The sequence below is a fragment of the Osmerus mordax genome, chromosome 18, assembly GCF_038355195.1.
Source record: "Osmerus mordax isolate fOsmMor3 chromosome 18, fOsmMor3.pri, whole genome shotgun sequence".
NCBI lineage: Eukaryota > Metazoa > Chordata > Actinopteri > Osmeriformes > Osmeridae > Osmerus > Osmerus mordax.
Window position 1 is genome coordinate 9,710,448 of NC_090067.1, and position 17,673 is coordinate 9,728,120.

The 17,673-nt window shown below is 40.7% G+C and overlaps 3 protein-coding genes across 5 annotated transcripts in view; 2 read left to right on the forward strand and 1 right to left on the reverse strand.

The window, feature by feature from the left end:
• Positions 1-17,673, reverse strand: part of LOC136961849 (aquaporin-3-like) — a 107,391-nt gene that overhangs the window by 42,807 nt on the left and 46,911 nt on the right. The gene's annotated exons all lie outside the window — the stretch shown is intronic.
• Positions 627-3,104, forward strand: hax1 (HCLS1 associated protein X-1). The gene is made up of 7 exons (XM_067255900.1): positions 627-784; positions 1,030-1,286; positions 1,446-1,666; positions 1,823-1,883; positions 2,110-2,243; positions 2,442-2,562; positions 2,648-3,104. The coding sequence occupies exons 1-7, from the start codon at positions 714-716 to the stop codon at positions 2,722-2,724; spliced, it is 942 nt and encodes a 313-aa protein (XP_067112001.1). The 5' UTR covers positions 627-713; the 3' UTR covers positions 2,725-3,104.
• Positions 6,028-16,566, forward strand: LOC136962227 (aquaporin-3-like). Of its 3 annotated transcripts, XM_067255929.1 has the most exons (8): positions 6,028-6,176; positions 6,280-6,381; positions 12,629-12,717; positions 14,425-14,551; positions 14,696-14,833; positions 14,943-15,061; positions 15,242-15,459; positions 15,570-16,566. In XM_067255929.1, exons 1-8 carry the CDS (start codon positions 6,038-6,040, stop codon positions 15,757-15,759), a joined length of 1,122 nt encoding a protein of 373 aa, XP_067112030.1. In that variant the 5' UTR covers positions 6,028-6,037; the 3' UTR covers positions 15,760-16,566. The 3 variants fall into 3 exon arrangements, with proteins under 3 accessions (XP_067112030.1, XP_067112031.1, XP_067112032.1); XM_067255930.1 differs by lacking the exon at positions 12,629-12,717; XM_067255931.1 differs by lacking the exons at positions 12,629-12,717; positions 14,425-14,551.

Below are 17,673 nucleotides of genomic sequence, written 5' to 3' on the forward strand. Positions count from 1 at the left end.
CGTGGTCTGAGGTCTTCTGAGGGAGAGGGTCCAGGGAGGGAAGGTTGTGTTGTCCTAAGGTAGTTGACTGGAGGTTCAGCAGTATCAAATAAAACTCAAAACACCCTGATTGTTTCTCTACTCATCTGCATGTGGATTTTTTTTTCCAGGTTTTTTTTATCCATCAGAAAAGCTAACTACAGTTCATGAGTTTATATAATCTGGCAGTTAGTTAAGCCTTGAATGCCAGTCCCCAAGGATGAGAATATCATTGTAGTTTGTTCCATTTGTTTCATACATTATCCACTTTTGTTTTACTTTCACTTCAGGTGATTTATATCGCCTTGTTAGAGGATTACATTTACACGAGCTACTGGTCCTTGAAGTGATAGTTTAGCAATATTGGCATAGAATTAGGAATGGAGAAAAAGTGTATAAACTATCCATATCTTTTTTTACATTGTTTATTAGGTGACAAGTACAGATATTTAAAAATTTTAAAAATCGACATTTATCAAGTAATGTCTGAGTGCCCCAATCTGGGAACAAAAACGCTCACTCCCTTTTGTGGCTGGCTGACAGACGGAATACAGCAATAAACTGGATAGCACGGTTTTTTGCGACTGGTTGCGTCATTGACAGCGAAACGTCTAGTACTTTACGGCATTGTTGACATGTCACCGGCCTTCGACTGGTCATGGTATAGTTTTACCCAGTATCTTCAGAAACTATAAATGAGTGTATTTGATCTATTTCGAGGATTTTTTGGAGTACCTGGAGGTCACTACAGTGGGGAGGGCCGAAGGTTAGTTATAATGAAGCCAGCTAACGCTAGCTAGCTAGTTTGAGTATTAACGCTAGCCATCTAGCTGGCTAGTACTAGTAGAACACAACTGTCATACCAAAACATTATTTAGAAGACATGACTAGATTGTAATAACTGTTATGTGGTACAGTATTCAATATTTTATCAGATATTACGTAGTTTCATTAGGTCGAGCTGACGTGGATGTTGCTGTTGGCCCTGTTGTTCATGGCTAATCTCAACAGGGACCCCTTCTTTGATGGCATGACCCATGACGATGATGATGACGAAGAGGATGATGAAGATGGTGGATTCTACCATGATGGTTTCAGGGGAGCTCAGCAGGACCCGTTTGATGATGCCTGGAGGTTTGGGTTCAGCTTTGGCCCCAATGGCATGAGGATGGATGAGCCACAGGTGTTCCGCGAGGTCTTCAGACAGATGGAGGAGATCTTCTCTCAGTTGGGTGGCTTGGACAGACAGCATGGGGCGGAGAATTTTGGTAGGATAACTACCCTTTCCTATTTACAGTCTCAGAACATTAAGTATTCAACCTTGAGCTTCTTTCATCCAGCTGATAAGGTAATACTGCTTTTTGACTGGAAAATAACACTTGTGTTCTTAATCACTTTCTCCTATCCTTCCCGCTGTTCCATGTCAGGTTTCCCCAGTATTCAGTCGCCTCCCCCCCAGGACACGCCAGGAAGAGGGGGCAGCTCTAGTGGGAACACCCTCAGAGACTTCATGCTGAAGTCCTCTGATGACGCCCCACAACGGCCCCCCTCAGGACCACCACGAGAACCCAGGAATGACGACAACCCTCCCTCTGGGTCCCCACACTACCCCAGCACACCGTTCAAGCACTGGACACCATTCTCTAAGGTACAGGAGGTTAAATATGTACTCATATGTCCTGACAGTAGATTGAAGCTGCCTTTTTGAAAAACTGCTTTTCTTGATGGACTCACTCCCGTTAATGTTTTTTACTATATATTTTAGCTCTTGAATTCATTAACCAGGTTCCTTCTTGTCCCTCAGTTTAATGACATATGGAGAGGGGGACCACAGGGAGGTCAAGAGGAGAGGAAAGAAGATAGAGGTAGATACATGACATTCCTACCCTCCCAATTGTAGCAACAATAAGTAGTGTATGACAAGGCTGTACAACCCTGATTTTGAAAATCTACCATCATGTAGGTGTTTTACCTACACCAGCTGTCATGCTGGATTAACGTTGGAATGAAAACCTACAGAATGGTAGCTCTCCTGTAACAGGGTTCGGCAGCCCTGGTGTCTAATTTTGTTATTAAATCACCTTCAAACAGACCTCGACTCGCAAGTCTCCTCTGGAGGTCTGGATCAGATCCTAACTCCTCCACCGACTCGCACCCCCAGCCAGCCCAAAACCCGCTCCTTCTTCCAGTCAGTAACCGTCACCAAGGTGGTAAAGCCTGATGGGGTAAGATTATGGTCAACATTGAAATGCAGTGTTGAAACAAGTTGTCTCTACTATCTAATGCTATTTTGGTTACATCTACATGCTAATGCTACATCAGTTTTCATGTTATTTTTATCATGGCAGTTAATAGGCAGTATGAGTTTAAAGGTACAGTTACAAGTCAGCCGTTGTGATGGTGGTGTTTGTTGTGTTTGGCAGAGTGTTGAGGAGAGACGCACAGTCAGAGATGGCCAGGGGAATGAGGAGACCACTGTGACCCGCTCAGGGGCTCCAGGCAGTGTGGAGGGAACTCAGGATCATCCTAGAGCTCATCTACCTGGTAAGTACATAGCCTTAAAGCTACAGCAGAACATGATTTATGGATTTATTCTTCTTCAATTGTTTCTTTTTTTCATTATCCACAGGTGACCAACATCCCTTTTCAAGTATGCAGGATGATATTTCTTTGTTTTCAAAGTTCTTTGGAGGCTTCAAGGGGTAAAAGGAAGCTGTGGATTGTGAACTTGATTTAAAATCTTGCAAGGATTTTCTGTTTTTGGCTTGTGTGTGATATTATTGTTTAGTTAGACGTTATAAATTCAATAAGGCTTGAATCAAACCAGATATTTATATTGTCTCTTATTAGGTCAACAATGTGTTGAGAATGACTGCCAAACATCACAGATATTCTTATGTAGAGATGTATGTGACAGTGGTATTCACTTCTGATCGCCAAATGGGAAGTTTAGCAGCTAATCACTGCTGATAATGCAGTTACCAACATACAACAAAAGGCATTATTACCAGGTTGTTCACAATACACACTTATTTTTGTAACATTATTTAGATCTTGCTCTTTGACCAATAAAGAAGCTTAATATATTTAAATGTGTGTTGTTTATTTTTTTTGCACCCCATCGTCTAAATATTTCAGCACATGAAGTCCAATAAAAGAATAGAGTGTACACTTCAAGATTAAGTCTTTTGTCATTAAAGATAACTTGCAGCTCCTAAATAATAAATGCTGCAAAGATAGGATGGATAAAGACCTTCACCAGTAGACATCTGTTCTATTATTTATCAGCGTCAGTTCATCTTAAAGTTTCTCTTTTGTAGTTGGACAATTATTTAGCGACTTTTAATCTATTTCATACTTTCATACAAAGACAGCCTCTGCAAACGGGCACACTCATTTTTATGGATGCAGAACAGTAGTCTGCAGACCTGACAGACATACATCTATATATAATGAATTGAATTATATATTGTGGCACGAGACACAAAAAACCTTGTGCCAGTAAAGGAAAACATGGCGTATCTTACAATACTGTTTACAATTGTACTGTAGTGATTATAAGTGTTATGTCTTTAATGCTCCCCGGTGACAGACAATAATTTTCACCCTCAGCTAGAGTGATACAAGTGTCCATCATTTCATTTACAATAGTTTGCTGATAATTGGAAAATTGTGCATTGATGCATAAAAGGCTGATATTTGCCTCCTTGTTAGGCTACCTCAGTTCTTACCTCAGGAAAAACTTGATGTGAAACTTTTTATTGATGTGAAGGTAATATGTTACCGGTCTTAGCAGATGTCTCTCCCCCCACACCCACAAAAACACACATACACACACACACAAGGACCTCAGACATGCCAAAAAATGAGTGACGCAGTGGCTATTGGTGGGCAGTTTCATCAAGGTTGCTTTCAAGGAGGGACGACAGTCAGGTTTGTTTCTTTAAGTTCAAATGCAAGTACTTTATTTTATCTCATCACAGATACAGGCAGTGGGCTTTCCGCGTACAGTTGTTGTTAACATCAATGTAAAAACTTTCTATATCTAATTTATCGACTTCGTTTTTTATCTGCTCCATTACCTTTATCCTGATTTATCGACTACGTTTTATCTGCTCCATTATTTATATTAATTTACAAAAATTCATTCCTGTGGTTTTAGGTGCGTCTTAATGAACTTTTTTTGTTTTATTTTTAACTTTAGACTAAGAATTAGTGGCCACTAATCTCTTGCTTTTTCTACCGTTTTTCCGTTAACCCTCCCAGGACATGAATTAACATCGCGATCTGTCATACAGTTTATTTAGCTTACGATTTTATAGTCATTACTTTTTTTCAAGTTCTGTCAAAATGTATTGTCTTCCTTGACACTTATGTACCTAACAATTTACTCGAGACTCTAATTTTTTTCTTTTTTCTATATCTCAAAATGGGACTTCCTCTTTGGGAATTTGTCCTAGTTTTAACCAAAGTGGGTTTTTTTTTATTGAAGAGCAGGACCGGATTGGCCAATCGCGGTCTATTTTTGTGGCCGCGAGGGCCAGTGTTGTCATGGCACTGGGTTGAAATATGGATGCTGTCCATAGGCTGCCTGCACTCACAGGCAGTGAGTGCAGGCAGCCCCACTATTTATTATTTTAACGCAGCCCCACTCTATTTTAATTTATTATTTTCTCGCAGCCCCCTCAGAGTGTACAAAACTTGCAGGTTAATGATGACGTGTTTTCAGGGCCGGTCCGGGGGGGGGGGGGCAGGGGTGGGCTACGCCCCCCCACCAGAATTATGCCGCGCCCCCCCCAACGCCTTCTGACTTTTTCTGCCGTGCCCCGCCAGCTCCTTCTGACTTCAGCCAAAAATGTTACATTTTGAAGGTATGAAAAACTCCGTTAGGGCTTCAAGTAATATGCATTTCTTTTTATGATTCCCCAGTGATTTTGTGGTTGATAATGGGCAACGTAGGTTTCACGTTTACCAATAAAGGTGAAATTAACCTGGAAACTCTTGCTACTCACTTGTTCTCGAAATTATTTTGTGTAGGGCTTTTGACTGATAGTGACGTAGCATTGGTATTTAATATTAAACCCTGCAATTTCATACTGCTGTTTCAGTTTTAATCTTGTTTGTTTTCATAGAACACAGGCTAGTAAGACGTTAGTAGTCTTTTAGCTTGGTTAGCCACCGGTTTTTCTTTGCGTGCGTGTTTGTACAAAGAAAACCCTTTTATCATGCATCAATTTCTGATCCCCAAACCATCTACCACTGCCCCTGCGACAAGGGATCTAGGACACAACCCCCCCACTCCAGAGCAGGGGCAAAGCGTGCTGGTCCTAGTGGAAGCACTTGTGGAAGCACAAAAAACAAGTCCCTGTCTCTCGGTACCAACGTTACTGCTGCTGAGGGTGAATGCGAGCATGGTTTGAATGACGGTACTCCAATGAAGCCGGTTCTGCAAACATACCCCATACGCATTTTCAGCCAAGGTCCTCTAGCATTCAACCCAAGTTGGTATTGCTCTCGGACTTGGTTAGAGTACTCAGTCAAGCTAGATGAATGTTTCTGCTTCCCCTGTCGACAATTTGGAGCCAGAAATGATAAAGACATGACCTTCACTAAACAAGGTTTTACCAATTGAAAAAACAGCAGTGTATATAGCCTACATAAAGCTCAAAAAACTATTTTGCGCTCAAATGAAGGACAAATATTTTCGCCCGCTCGCATCAAGTGGTTAGGGTTAGATTTGGGCTAAGCCCTGAATGTTTACAAAGTCTGGCCCACGCCTGATAACACTCAGATCGAAAAGCAGCTAATCAAAAAAATGGTAGCAATATAAAATATTTTAGGATCCCTTTCCGTAATCATGATAGGCTACCCCCCGGAAATGTTCACGGCACCCCCACCAGAGAAGGGCTATGACCCCCAGTCAAAACAGGCTGCATCCGGCTCTGATTTATCTTTTGACTCCTTGACCCCGCCCCCGACAGCGGCACCTTGCTCAAAATAAAAAACGTCAGAGATAAAAATGGATCATAGAAAGCGCAAAGGCGGCGCTGAAAAGACCAGAATAAAAAAAAAGAAAGCTCTAGAAACGGACGCGACCAAATGTTGTAAGCTGAGTACATTTGTCCTCAAAACAACAAATGAAGACGACGAGACGGCCGGTAAGCTAATGTTAATGTAGTTAGGAGAAGTGCAAGATGCTAGCGGCCGTACAAAATAAAGTTGTCTGCAAACCACCGTTCATGTATAAAACCTTTCTTGTAGCTCTTCAGCAGCAGCAGCCTCAAGTCCTGTTTGCTGCTAACAGAGAAGAACCAGGCCCGTTACCATGCTCCAGTCATGAGCCCACCACACCAGAATGGGCAGGTAGGATTGTCATTGAGTAACTAATAGTAATGAAGAGCATGGTGTGTACACCTGCTCAATGAAAAATGCCCTGAGTGATATCTGATGATTCAGAAATACATGAATGAAAATGACTTGACTTGAAAGCATTGTAAAAAGGGGAGATTTTTGGTGAGAAATTAAATGTTTAAAATTTAATTTAGTGTCAGAAGCAAAGCCAGAACCAGTTGTATCATGCAAGAGACTACTCTCACTGTGAAAGACACAGGAAAGCTGTTGTACCAGTGTGTGAATAAGCAAACATGATCACATTAGTTACAATATAACAACATTCTATGCCCAAGTGTTGCTAGTGACCCATTATGTTTTTAATCAAACGAGTGAATATACAAAGCCCACGATAGGGAAAGGGAATAGGATAAAAGTCAGTATTGTGTAATCTTTAACATATTTGACATGGGAAGCACATTCAAATTAAATCAAAGCAAATGAAAATGTCAAAATGTATTGTGATTAAATACAGGTGCACTTGAGTCTAGCGATACAAAAGGGGAAGTGTGAAAGTGTGAAAGTACTCAAGGACAGATAGCAGAGCAGAGTGTACTCAGGGACAGATAACAGGGGCAACAACTCAGCAGCAGAACCCAGAACCACAAGCTACGAACAAAGCAGATAAAGATGATTCTGTTGATAGTTTTGATGACTTTGCTCGACCTCAGTCACAGGATATACATCATTATTTTTCTTATCATCCTCAACAAATCCCAATGTTCCTATGCCAAAGGTTTTCAATAGCAAAGATGGAACAAACCGCAAGTGGCTAACTTACTGTGAAAAAAAACAATCTCTGTACTGTTCGGTTTGTTTGGCATTTGCACCTTTGGTAAGTGATTATGAGGGATTATAGGGGCCAAAACGAAATAAATAAATAATTTAATCATTGAATGGTAAAATACTTGAATAAATAAATAACTATATAATACAAAGCTTAAATAAATGACTAATTATATAATTTAATGCCTAATTGACATACACAATTTATAAATTACCAATTAAATGAGACACTAAGTATTACATGTACTTGTGTGTGTATGTGTATATATAGATTTACGTTTTCCTGTGAAGCTGCTTGGTGGTTCAACTTGAATCGACAATCAAATGTTGGCTGTAGCTGAAGAGATGGAGGCAACTGCCAATTCACATTGTTTTACATCATATTGAGAGCTTCGCTGAAATTATGGCAATGATATCGGCCCTGACTGACGCAGACATCAATGGACATGTGTTCACGATCCTCGGCGAGATGGTACAGCAGATGAGGCTGCAAGGTGAGACAATAGAGGATCCCTCTGGATCGAAGAGAGCTTGATGACTGGTTGAGCCTGCCTGGTGTGTAATACTGTTCATTCACCAATCAGAGGCTTTAACCCGCCCCCTGACTTTTGACAAGTGACAGCAGATTTATTTTGCTGCAACAAGTTACACCGTGGATAAATGAAAGTATAAATAAATAAATGTGAACACATGAAAACGTAAATCTATATACTGTATATACACACAAATACATGTAACATTTATATATTTAGTGTCATTTAATTGGTCATTATAGATTTTGTATGTCAATTAGGCATTAAATTATATAATTATTCATTTATTTAAGGTTTGTATTATATAATTTATTTATTCAAGTATTTAACCATTCAATTATTTATTTATTTATTTATTTTTGGTCCCTATAATCCTCCATAAGTGATGGCCCTTTCATAAAGGGAGTCACGAAAGACTGGAAACACATTCACCAAATTATAGTGGAACATGAAAAAAGTAAGACACACAGATAGTGCAGATGCTTTCTTTCTGGAAATACAAAAGGCAGATGTGAAAAGCCTGTTGACTGGCAACCAAATGTCATTACGTGCTGAGCAAGTGAAAAAGAAACGAGCAGTGATGGAGCGCACAGTGGACGTTGTTAATGTCATGGGCAAATGTGGCCTTAGCTACAGGGGAGATAAAGAAGAGGCCGGTTATAGCTTAGAAAACATTGCTGTTAATCATGGCAACGTCCTGGAATTGATTCTACTATTGAGTAGATATGACATTTGCCTCCAACAGCATGTTAACACTTGCATTGAAAACAGCAAAAGGCAGCATGAAACTGGTGCAAAAGGCAGAGGCGCTGTAGTTACTCTGCTGTCAAAAGAAACATTTAATAAAGTTGTGGGTGTCATTAGCCAACTGATAAAGGTGACTATAGCAGAAGAAGTGAGACATGCTGGCATGTTTTCAGTTCAAATAGACACAACCTAAGATATCAGCTCCAAAGACCAGTGTTCAATCATACTCTGATATGTAACAGGTGTCATTCACGAAAGACTGATTGCTGTGGTCGACTGTGAGACATCTACTGGCCAGAAGTTTGTACAGCTTCTGAAAAAAGTGCTACCGAACCTTAATATTGTCATTGGCTCGTGTGGGCAACTCAACTGATGGTGCAGCTAATATGCAGGGTCAGTTTCTTTTCTTTTTTTACACTCCTCTGAGCATTCCCCCAATCAGGTTCTTATTTGTTGTCTTTTGAGTCTTGTACTGGCAGAAACAACAGGCAGTGTTGTGGAAAGTGCATCTCTGTTTTCACTGCTTAACGATATAGAAGTTTTTTTAAGAGTCATACAACCGTTCATGTATCAAAACTTTTCTTGTAGTTCTTCAGCAGCTCTTCTTTATTTGAAAATAGATGATAGTGTCATTAGAAAGTGCAATACATTTTATTTTAATCTTTATTTATATTTTGTTTTATGTATTTGTATTTCTTATATACTAGTGTAATAATTGGACCAATACGCTGTTTCTATTGGTCCAGAAGACGTTCTCAAAAGTTAATAATACCGTTTATATACCTCCTGAAAGTTCACAGAGGTAAATAAACGTTTTTACGGACCTAGCAACAAGCGATTGCCTTGGAGATGTAGCCATTCACCTTAACAACGTGGCATCTGCTCGGCAACAAAGTAGCCTAAATTGCCCCCCCAAAAACTAAAACAACCAAATATGGTTTCTGCACAGGTCCGCAAACGCCCCGCAATCGCTTCCCGTTTTAAAGAAGTATCTGAAGCAGACAGAAGACGAATTGATGTTGTTGATATGTTGCCTTGGAGGTGTAGTGACGTCACCAATGCAAGTGCAGCTGATTGCTCTGACAACATGGCGTCTGCTCCAGATTCGACGTGTTTGATTTCTGATCTTCCCACGTATTGTTGTAGTATATAAGAATTACTGAATTAGTGTTCATAAATGTCCAAGTAACAAATCTCGGTTTACAAAGGCGTTTGCAGACCTGTCGAGGAGTAAACATTTGCTGTTTATTAGATTTTTTCATTTCAAGGTTTGGATATTTATGAACACTAATTCTTACAGATTCTGATACTGTTAAAATTACATTTTGTTGTAAGGAATACTGTTATTAACTGTTGTAATAAATCTCCACTGTGAAGCAAAACTTAGGCTACTGTATTTGCACTGAATTGGAAATAATGAGATTTTTTTTTAAATACAATGAATTACAAGGCTGCAGACAACAGTGCACTATTGCAGACTTATATTCTGAGGTTTTAATTACATTATTTTAATATAGTCAGTCGTGACCTAAAGTGCACCGGTCTAAGGCATGAACATTAGGAGCCCAACTAAAGTTGTTCAGTCGTGTCCCTGGTTGCTTACACGTCAGCTGTTACTTTCCTATCAGTCATAAAAGGACTAAAGTCCACTCTTTAGTGTACAGGTATTTGGTTAATAATCATTTGTCTTGTACTTTTCCATCTTCCATATGCTGTGTCAGGTTCTTAGGTCAGTGATAGTTCATCTAAGGACAATCAGACAGTTTAGCTTACTAGTTTCATACAGTTTTCGGCCCCAACCAGGGGCGTTGTTTGACCCTTTTTACTGGGGCACGTGCCTCAGTATAAATCTGCTGTGACCCAGTAAGATCTAAAGTTTGCGTTTTAACAATTTACTTTATTAGTCAGTGCATTAATTTAGATTTAGATAGCCGAGTAGTGCATTTTGCGCTGCACGCTTGGAAGAAAAAAAAAAAGGGATATGAATAGGGGCCTGTGCCCCAGTAGAGTTTCATGTCTAACAACACCCCTGGCGTGGCAATGAGGAAGAGGGACATGGTGCTGTAGTTGATTATTTCATTGCTTGGTGTGATAACTTTTGTTTGTCTATCAATGTTCCCAAGACCAAGGACATGATTTTCGATTCCCGTAAGTCACAGCACAATGTTTCTCAAACTGTTATTCATAACAAGATTGTTGACACTGTAGCTGAATATACATATTTAGGAACCATCATCGACAACAAATTATCTTTTGAGAGCAATACAGAGGCTGTGTGTAAAAAGTCCCAACAGAGACTTTTCTTTTTGAGGAAGAATAAATCATTCAGGGTGTGCATGACTTTGATGACTTTGTTTTACCAGTGTTTTATTGAATCTGTCTTGACATTTTGCATTGTGGTGTGGTACAGTGGTCTTACAATGATCAGCAAGCTTAAGCTTACAAAGCTGATACATGTAGCATCTAAGGTGGTTGGGGTACAGCTAGCCCCGCTGCAAGACATATATGATAAACAAGTTATGGGTAAGGCTATACACATTTTTAACTGCCTGATCACCCACTCTTCGGGGAGTTTAATCTGCTCCCTTCAGGTCGCCGCTTTAGGCTACCTAGGTTAAGAACTGGTCGTGCCAGAGATTCCTTTATTCCTGTGGCTATTAGGAACCTGAATTCACTTGGCTGACAGCAGCCAAGTGAATTCAGTTTTTTTCTGTCGATATAGTAGGTGAGTATTTATGATTTTTTTTTTTTCCTGTCAATGGCCATTTTGATGGATTCCTGTTGTAGGCTACTGTCCCATTGGGTTTGGGGGAAGGTGAGTCTCCATTGTGTCCTGTGTTGTGTAATGTAGGCATTTGGCGGTGCTGTTCTGTGTTTCTGACCCCTGCTGCACAGTAATTTCCTTTTTAAGGATAAAGTTGGCTACAACACTATGAAAGTGCAAGTCAGCACTTTCTGTAGGCATGTGAACCTTTGGTCCGTTTTCAGGACTGTTGATATTATGGATCAGAAGGCTGTCGTTTTCGACCTGTCTGAGTAGCCCACCTATATACGCGCAGTCTAACTGCATTAAAATCGCATGCCTTTGAACCTATACATTAGTATGAAGATCCATGTGAAATACTTTTAACCTGCTAAACAAATACATTACTTTTGGTAATCATAGCTGTGGTATATTTCCTCAGATTGCGATGTCGTGGAGAAAGAATGTTGGTTCGCGTTCGTTACAATACGGTTTGAATGACGAGTTTGAATGATTTTGTGTTGAGAATAACATCTGTTATTTACACCGATAACCGACATTCTTCTCTTGAATTCTATAACAAAGAAAGTATAATGTGAGATATGACTCCCCTCCGTTTGATTGCGATATCAAGACGACATCCTTCACTTTTTGATTCCGACTGGTTCGCGCGCGCTCCCGCGAAGGGGTGCCTCTCATGGAAGCAGTTCATCTTATGGCACAACACCGGCTGCATTGGAGTGCTGTCATTCAAACCATGCTCGCCTTCACCCTCAGCAGCGATAACGTTGGTACCGAGAGACAGGGAAGTGCTTCCACTAGGACCAGCACGGTCTGCCTGCTCTGGAGTGGGAGTTTTTTGTCCAATAGTCCTTGTTGCAGGGGAAGTAGCAGATGGTTTGGGGATCAGAAATCGATGCATGATAAAAGGTTTTTCTTTATACAAACACGCACGCAAAGAACAACCAGTGGCTAACCAAGATAAAAGACTGTACTGTTAACGTCTTACTAGCCCGTGTATGTTCTATAAAAACAAATACAGATTAAAACTTAAACCGATATGAAATTGCAGGGTTTCATATTAAACGCCAATGCTACACTTTACTATCCGTCAAAAGCCCTCCACAAAAGACCAATATACAATAACTTAGAGAACACGTGAGTAGGAAGAGTTTCGAGGTTGATTTCACATTTATTTGTAAACGTGAAACCTACTTTGCCCATTATCAACCAGACAATCACTGGGGAATCATAAAAAGAAATCCATATTACTGAAAGCCCTAACGGAGTTTTTCCATACCTTCAACATGTAATTTTTTTGGCTGAAGTCAGAAGGAGCTGGGGGGGGGGGGGGGGGGGGTTAGGTCAGTGACCCATTAGACTTAGACCTTAAAGCCTCATTGTACTTTAGGTATGGACAGACTGTTGAAGAAATGTTGCATCAGAAGCAGCCTGGTCAAGAAGTGCCTGGCGGAGTGTCTCGGGGTCTTCATTATAATTGTGAGTGTTGAGACTGTGGGGAGTTGCAAGTTTGTCTGGATTGACTCATCAGCAAACACGAATGTTGCTGTCAGTAATAGGTTACGATTGTTTAACCGCTTGTCTTGGGGTTTACAAAGTACAATATATAGCCTATGTATTGTTCCGTTTGTTCACCTGTGATTATGTACTACCGTTTTTCTTAGAATAAACGCTGCGTCGTTTATTAAATAACGTTCATTTTGGTGCGGCGTTTATTCGAGGGCGGCGTTTAATTATTAAAAGAGATTTCGTGAATTAACTGCAGTGCAGCCACAGACATCTTCGTTGCTGGCATTGTGACAAATGAATCATGCAGATAAAAACGCAGGTTTCATTTACTACCGCTGACCTCCTTGTCTATTCTTTGTGGGTCAATGAGTGCGGCAACTCCCTTTCTCATTGGCCATCAATTAGGTGTGCATTGGTAGTAGCCTACAACTGTCTCAAATACAAGTGTTCTACATTGTGTAGAAATCTGAAGCAGCATGCTGAAACGTTCATACACGTTAGCTTTCAAACAGAAAGCTGTGCAGAAAGTTATGTACATGTGTAATAAATACTGGGGTTGAGTTTAACCAGTTAAAAAGCCTAACCGTTTTCAGTGCGGTGTTTATTCGAGAGCGGCTTTTATTCGAGGGCGGCGTTTATTCGAAGAAATACGGTATTTAGATTCTTATATATATCAAAATCAAGTTAAAGTTTTACGTTTATTGCCATTTGTAACAAGTACATTAGTATTTTGTGGTTCTGCTCCTCTTGACAGTTTCCTACTGGAATATCTTAACCTATAATAAATTATTGCATTTATTATAACTAAGTCCTAATCCTGTATAAACCACTTTTCTAGTCTACTATTCATGCTAGTCTTATCTAATATATCCATCTGCTAGGTATCTGCTAAGTACAGGAAAGCATAGAAGTGACGAGAACAATGTGGTTGCTTTGGTTCTAAAGGCTTTAAATTACTAACATCTGTCCATGTGGGGATTAAGTCCTAACAGGAGTGATTCATGATTCCTACAGTAATTTACTGTATTATTTTCCTTTATAACACTTTCAATCTTCTCCTGTTTATTAGATGTAATGCCTGTAATCTTTCTGTACAAATATGCAATAATACACAGTCCATTATCTTTTCCTCCATCTTTACTTTGCTTTAATTAGTTGATTTAGCAGAAATGAAAACACCAGAACAAAACCAGCGCCTACAGACAAAATCTCTTGTGTACACAAATTAGCGGATCTTCACAATAGCTAACCAGGGACTTTGAGCCCTCAGAGAAAGCGCAAAACATGGCGGGGAGGGGGGGGGGGGGGGTCCAAATTAAGCGATCAAAATGTATCAAAAATAAATTGCAATAAGGTTATAGGGTTACAGTTACACCCTATGCAATAAAGTGCACATAATAATCTGAATGTTGTGATTCATACAAACCTCAATCACAGAGGACCTTCTACAACCAGTTGCAACGATGGAACAAATCATTAACTGATACATTTCCACAGAACAGACCTCTAAACATAACAACAGTACAACAGCATAACAACTTTACAACCTGCTCATGGTTACATTTAGTCATTTGAAATGACCTGAATGATACGGTCTGAGAGCTCTCCACTGTCTACTGTGTGATGACTGTACTGTGTTGATGTGGTTATGTGTTGTGTTGTGGCATGTGAGTGCAGCTGTTTGGATGTGGATCCGTCGCCCAGGTAACAACCTCAGAGAACAAGAACGGCCAATACCTGTCAATCAACCTGGGCTTTGCTCTGGGGACCACCTTTGGGATCTATGTTTCTCGTGGGGTGTCAGGTACAAGCTTTGAAATTATATCTATACTTGAAATGAATTGAAACCAGCTCACTAGAAAAACTTTCCTTTTGGCTCTTTGTATTTTTTTCTCAAATCAAATGAATAAACGTAACTGTAATGAATAACATGTATTATTGTTCTAAGGTGCCCACCTGAACCCTGCTGTGACTCTGAGTCTCTGCTTCCTGGGCCGGCATCCCTGGTTCCACCTGCCCTTCTATGTGTTCTCCCAGGTGCTGGGGGCCTTTCTGGGTGCAGCCACTGTTGCCCTGCAGTACTACGGTACTGAATCTATCAAAACATGTTCCTTACCTCACTACAGGTTTACTGTCAAATGTGAAACAGTGATGCACAATCTAATATGTGTGTGTTTGTGTGTATGTATTTAAAGACGCCATAATGTTCTTCGGTGGAGGTAAACTGACTGTGACCGGACCTACTGCTACAGCGGGCATCTTCTCAACCTATCCTGCTGACTACCTCAGTCTGTGGGGTGGAGTCATAGACCAGGTCAGAAACCAGAAGAATCTACTCACACTTCTCCAGAACTTAAATCACTTATCTTCCTGGGCAAAGGTTTATTGATGACAAATCGTTTCTACCAAACAGAATCAAGGAAGAGCAAAAGGGCCTATATGCTATCGACTCACCATCATGTGACTTGTGGCGTGTTTGGTCCATGCTGTTCAGGTAATTGGTACAGCTGCCCTGCTGGTGTGCGTTCTGGCTTTGGGGGACCGTAGGAATTCCCCGGCCCCTCCTGGTCTGGAGCCGGTCCTGGTGGGGGCCGTGATCCTGTGCATTGGGGTGTCCATGGGCTCCAACAGTGGCTACTCCCTGAACCCGGCCAGGGACCTGGGGCCCCGTCTCTTCACTTATATCGCTGGCTGGGGTGGAGAGGTGTTCAGGTCAGACAAACACTCACAGACTCCCCCCTCGCTCTTTCTCCTTTCCTCTCAAAGGGTTATGGTAGACACTGACTCACTCTACTCTAATGCTCCCTGTTTGTCCCTCCCAGTGCCGGAGATGGGTGGTGGTGGGTGCCGCTGGTGGCCACTAATATCGGTGCCCTGGTGGGTACACTCATCTACGAGCTTGTGATCGAGGTCCACCATCTAGAGCCGGGGCCCTCTTCCGAACCTCCTGGCCTTGATATGAACGCTGAGGGCAAGCACGTTGGACAAAGTTGGAGGGCGAACCAGACCTAATTTACTACCCAAAGGAGTTGCAGTGTGGGACGGCAATGTAAAGGAAAAAAGCATTGGGATCAGTCGTACCCATACATGTTGTGGCTTCCCATTCATAGAGGGAATAAGACTAATTACAAAAGCACGTAAATAGGTGTAAATAGTGTGACAAGTTACTAGTCTATCGTTTATTACTGAAATAACCCATGTTCACTTTCAGACATGTATTTCAAAATGACACAAAAAGTGTATGGCATTTTCATCAAGCAGACCACAACCATATACAATTAAAAGGACAAACATGGATTCACTATTATATGAATATGATATTAGGTGATAAAAAAAACGAACATAACTAAATCCATACAAAAAGGCCTTTTTCACAAGACCATAAAGGTCGTAATGAAACTAATCGAAAATGAAACTGGAGGACAGCAAGAACTGATTCTGTATATTACAAAAAGAAACATATCAAAGAGATATATGTTTGTTCTCATACACATAATTGAAAGACAAGGGGGGGGGGGGGGGGGCAGAAACCAAACAGTACATGTACAAATACTATACGTATTCACATTTTCATAACAAGTAACAAAACTCAAAAGCTTTTCTTTTTGTGTACTGTATATGTATTTACATCGCAACGTACAGGTTGTGCACTAATGGCAAGACTCCGTATTTCTCTTGTTCTAGCTTCACTGTAGACAACACCACCACTCACACCACACGGGCTACAACAACTGTGTGTAACCTCCACTCCTACCGAAAAGTTCAAACAACAAAAAATGTTTACAAAGTCAATATTCATTAAAATCAGTGTTTAAAATTGACGTACTCCATTTTTTGCTTCTGGTGCCTCTAAGCTTTATCTGACACTGATTTGAGAATGCCTTTTTATTACAAAGATGGCCGACAGCTTAGGGACCAGCGAGAGTGCTTCTTTATACAGTGGCTCTGAGAGGATGGCAGGGTGAAGAGTTATAGCAATACTGTACGCCTTCAGGACGCAACTGTTCAGCCGACAAATCCGTATGAAAAATGTATGGACGATGCTGCGTACAAAAATGTTGGTGCATGTAATACAGAGAACGGTACGAAATGTAGAAAAGAAGTTCGCTTCATGTGGAAAGAAACGAATGTGCAGACAAAGCAAATGAGAGGTGTGGTGGTGAAAGATGACGAGACGGGACCCACAGCGCGATTGGGCGTCCAATGCTCTGTAACTGAAACATATATTTAATAATGTCCTTTCATCCTTTTTTTGTAACTGTAAATGTTGGGAATGGCACACCCTGCACCACCCCAAAACTTAGCCCAATGTGTGCACTACCTCTACTCATCTAGGATATGTGCTTTATATTAGAAATGACAGTAACCCCTGGGTGGTTTCACTGTTTCCTGTTTGTATGAGAGAGAAGCAGGCTGAAGAAGACTGACAGCCCAGGCTCTTTGGAGCTCCAGAAGATGGTAGAACTGCACCTTTGTTTTTACAGAGGGGGCAACTGCACTCACCATTGGACTGAGCTGAATTCACTGCTCAAGGGTACTGTCTGAAAGAATAATCACTAATCCACAAGTATGTTCAAGGGATAGTGCCACATTTTAAAATCCCCCCCATGGTTTGTGAGATAGTCAATGGTGCCTGATAATGAGATGATTAACAACTACGAGCCCCTCAAGTTGGATTTGTTATTTTGTTATTATCAACTAATATTTTGCTGCTCATGTTCCATTGGTTCAGTTTTAAATCAGATGTTGGGAGGATTTCAAAATCAAGAACATCCCCTATAACAGGGAAAATTTGCTGAGGGAGATTGAAATGGTCTCGAAAAGAACAACTCATGACAAGTCATCAAAACAGAGATGCAGTCTTCAATGATCTTTGTCATGACATGGCCAAATAACAGAATGTCATTCATTTTAATGACAAAATAA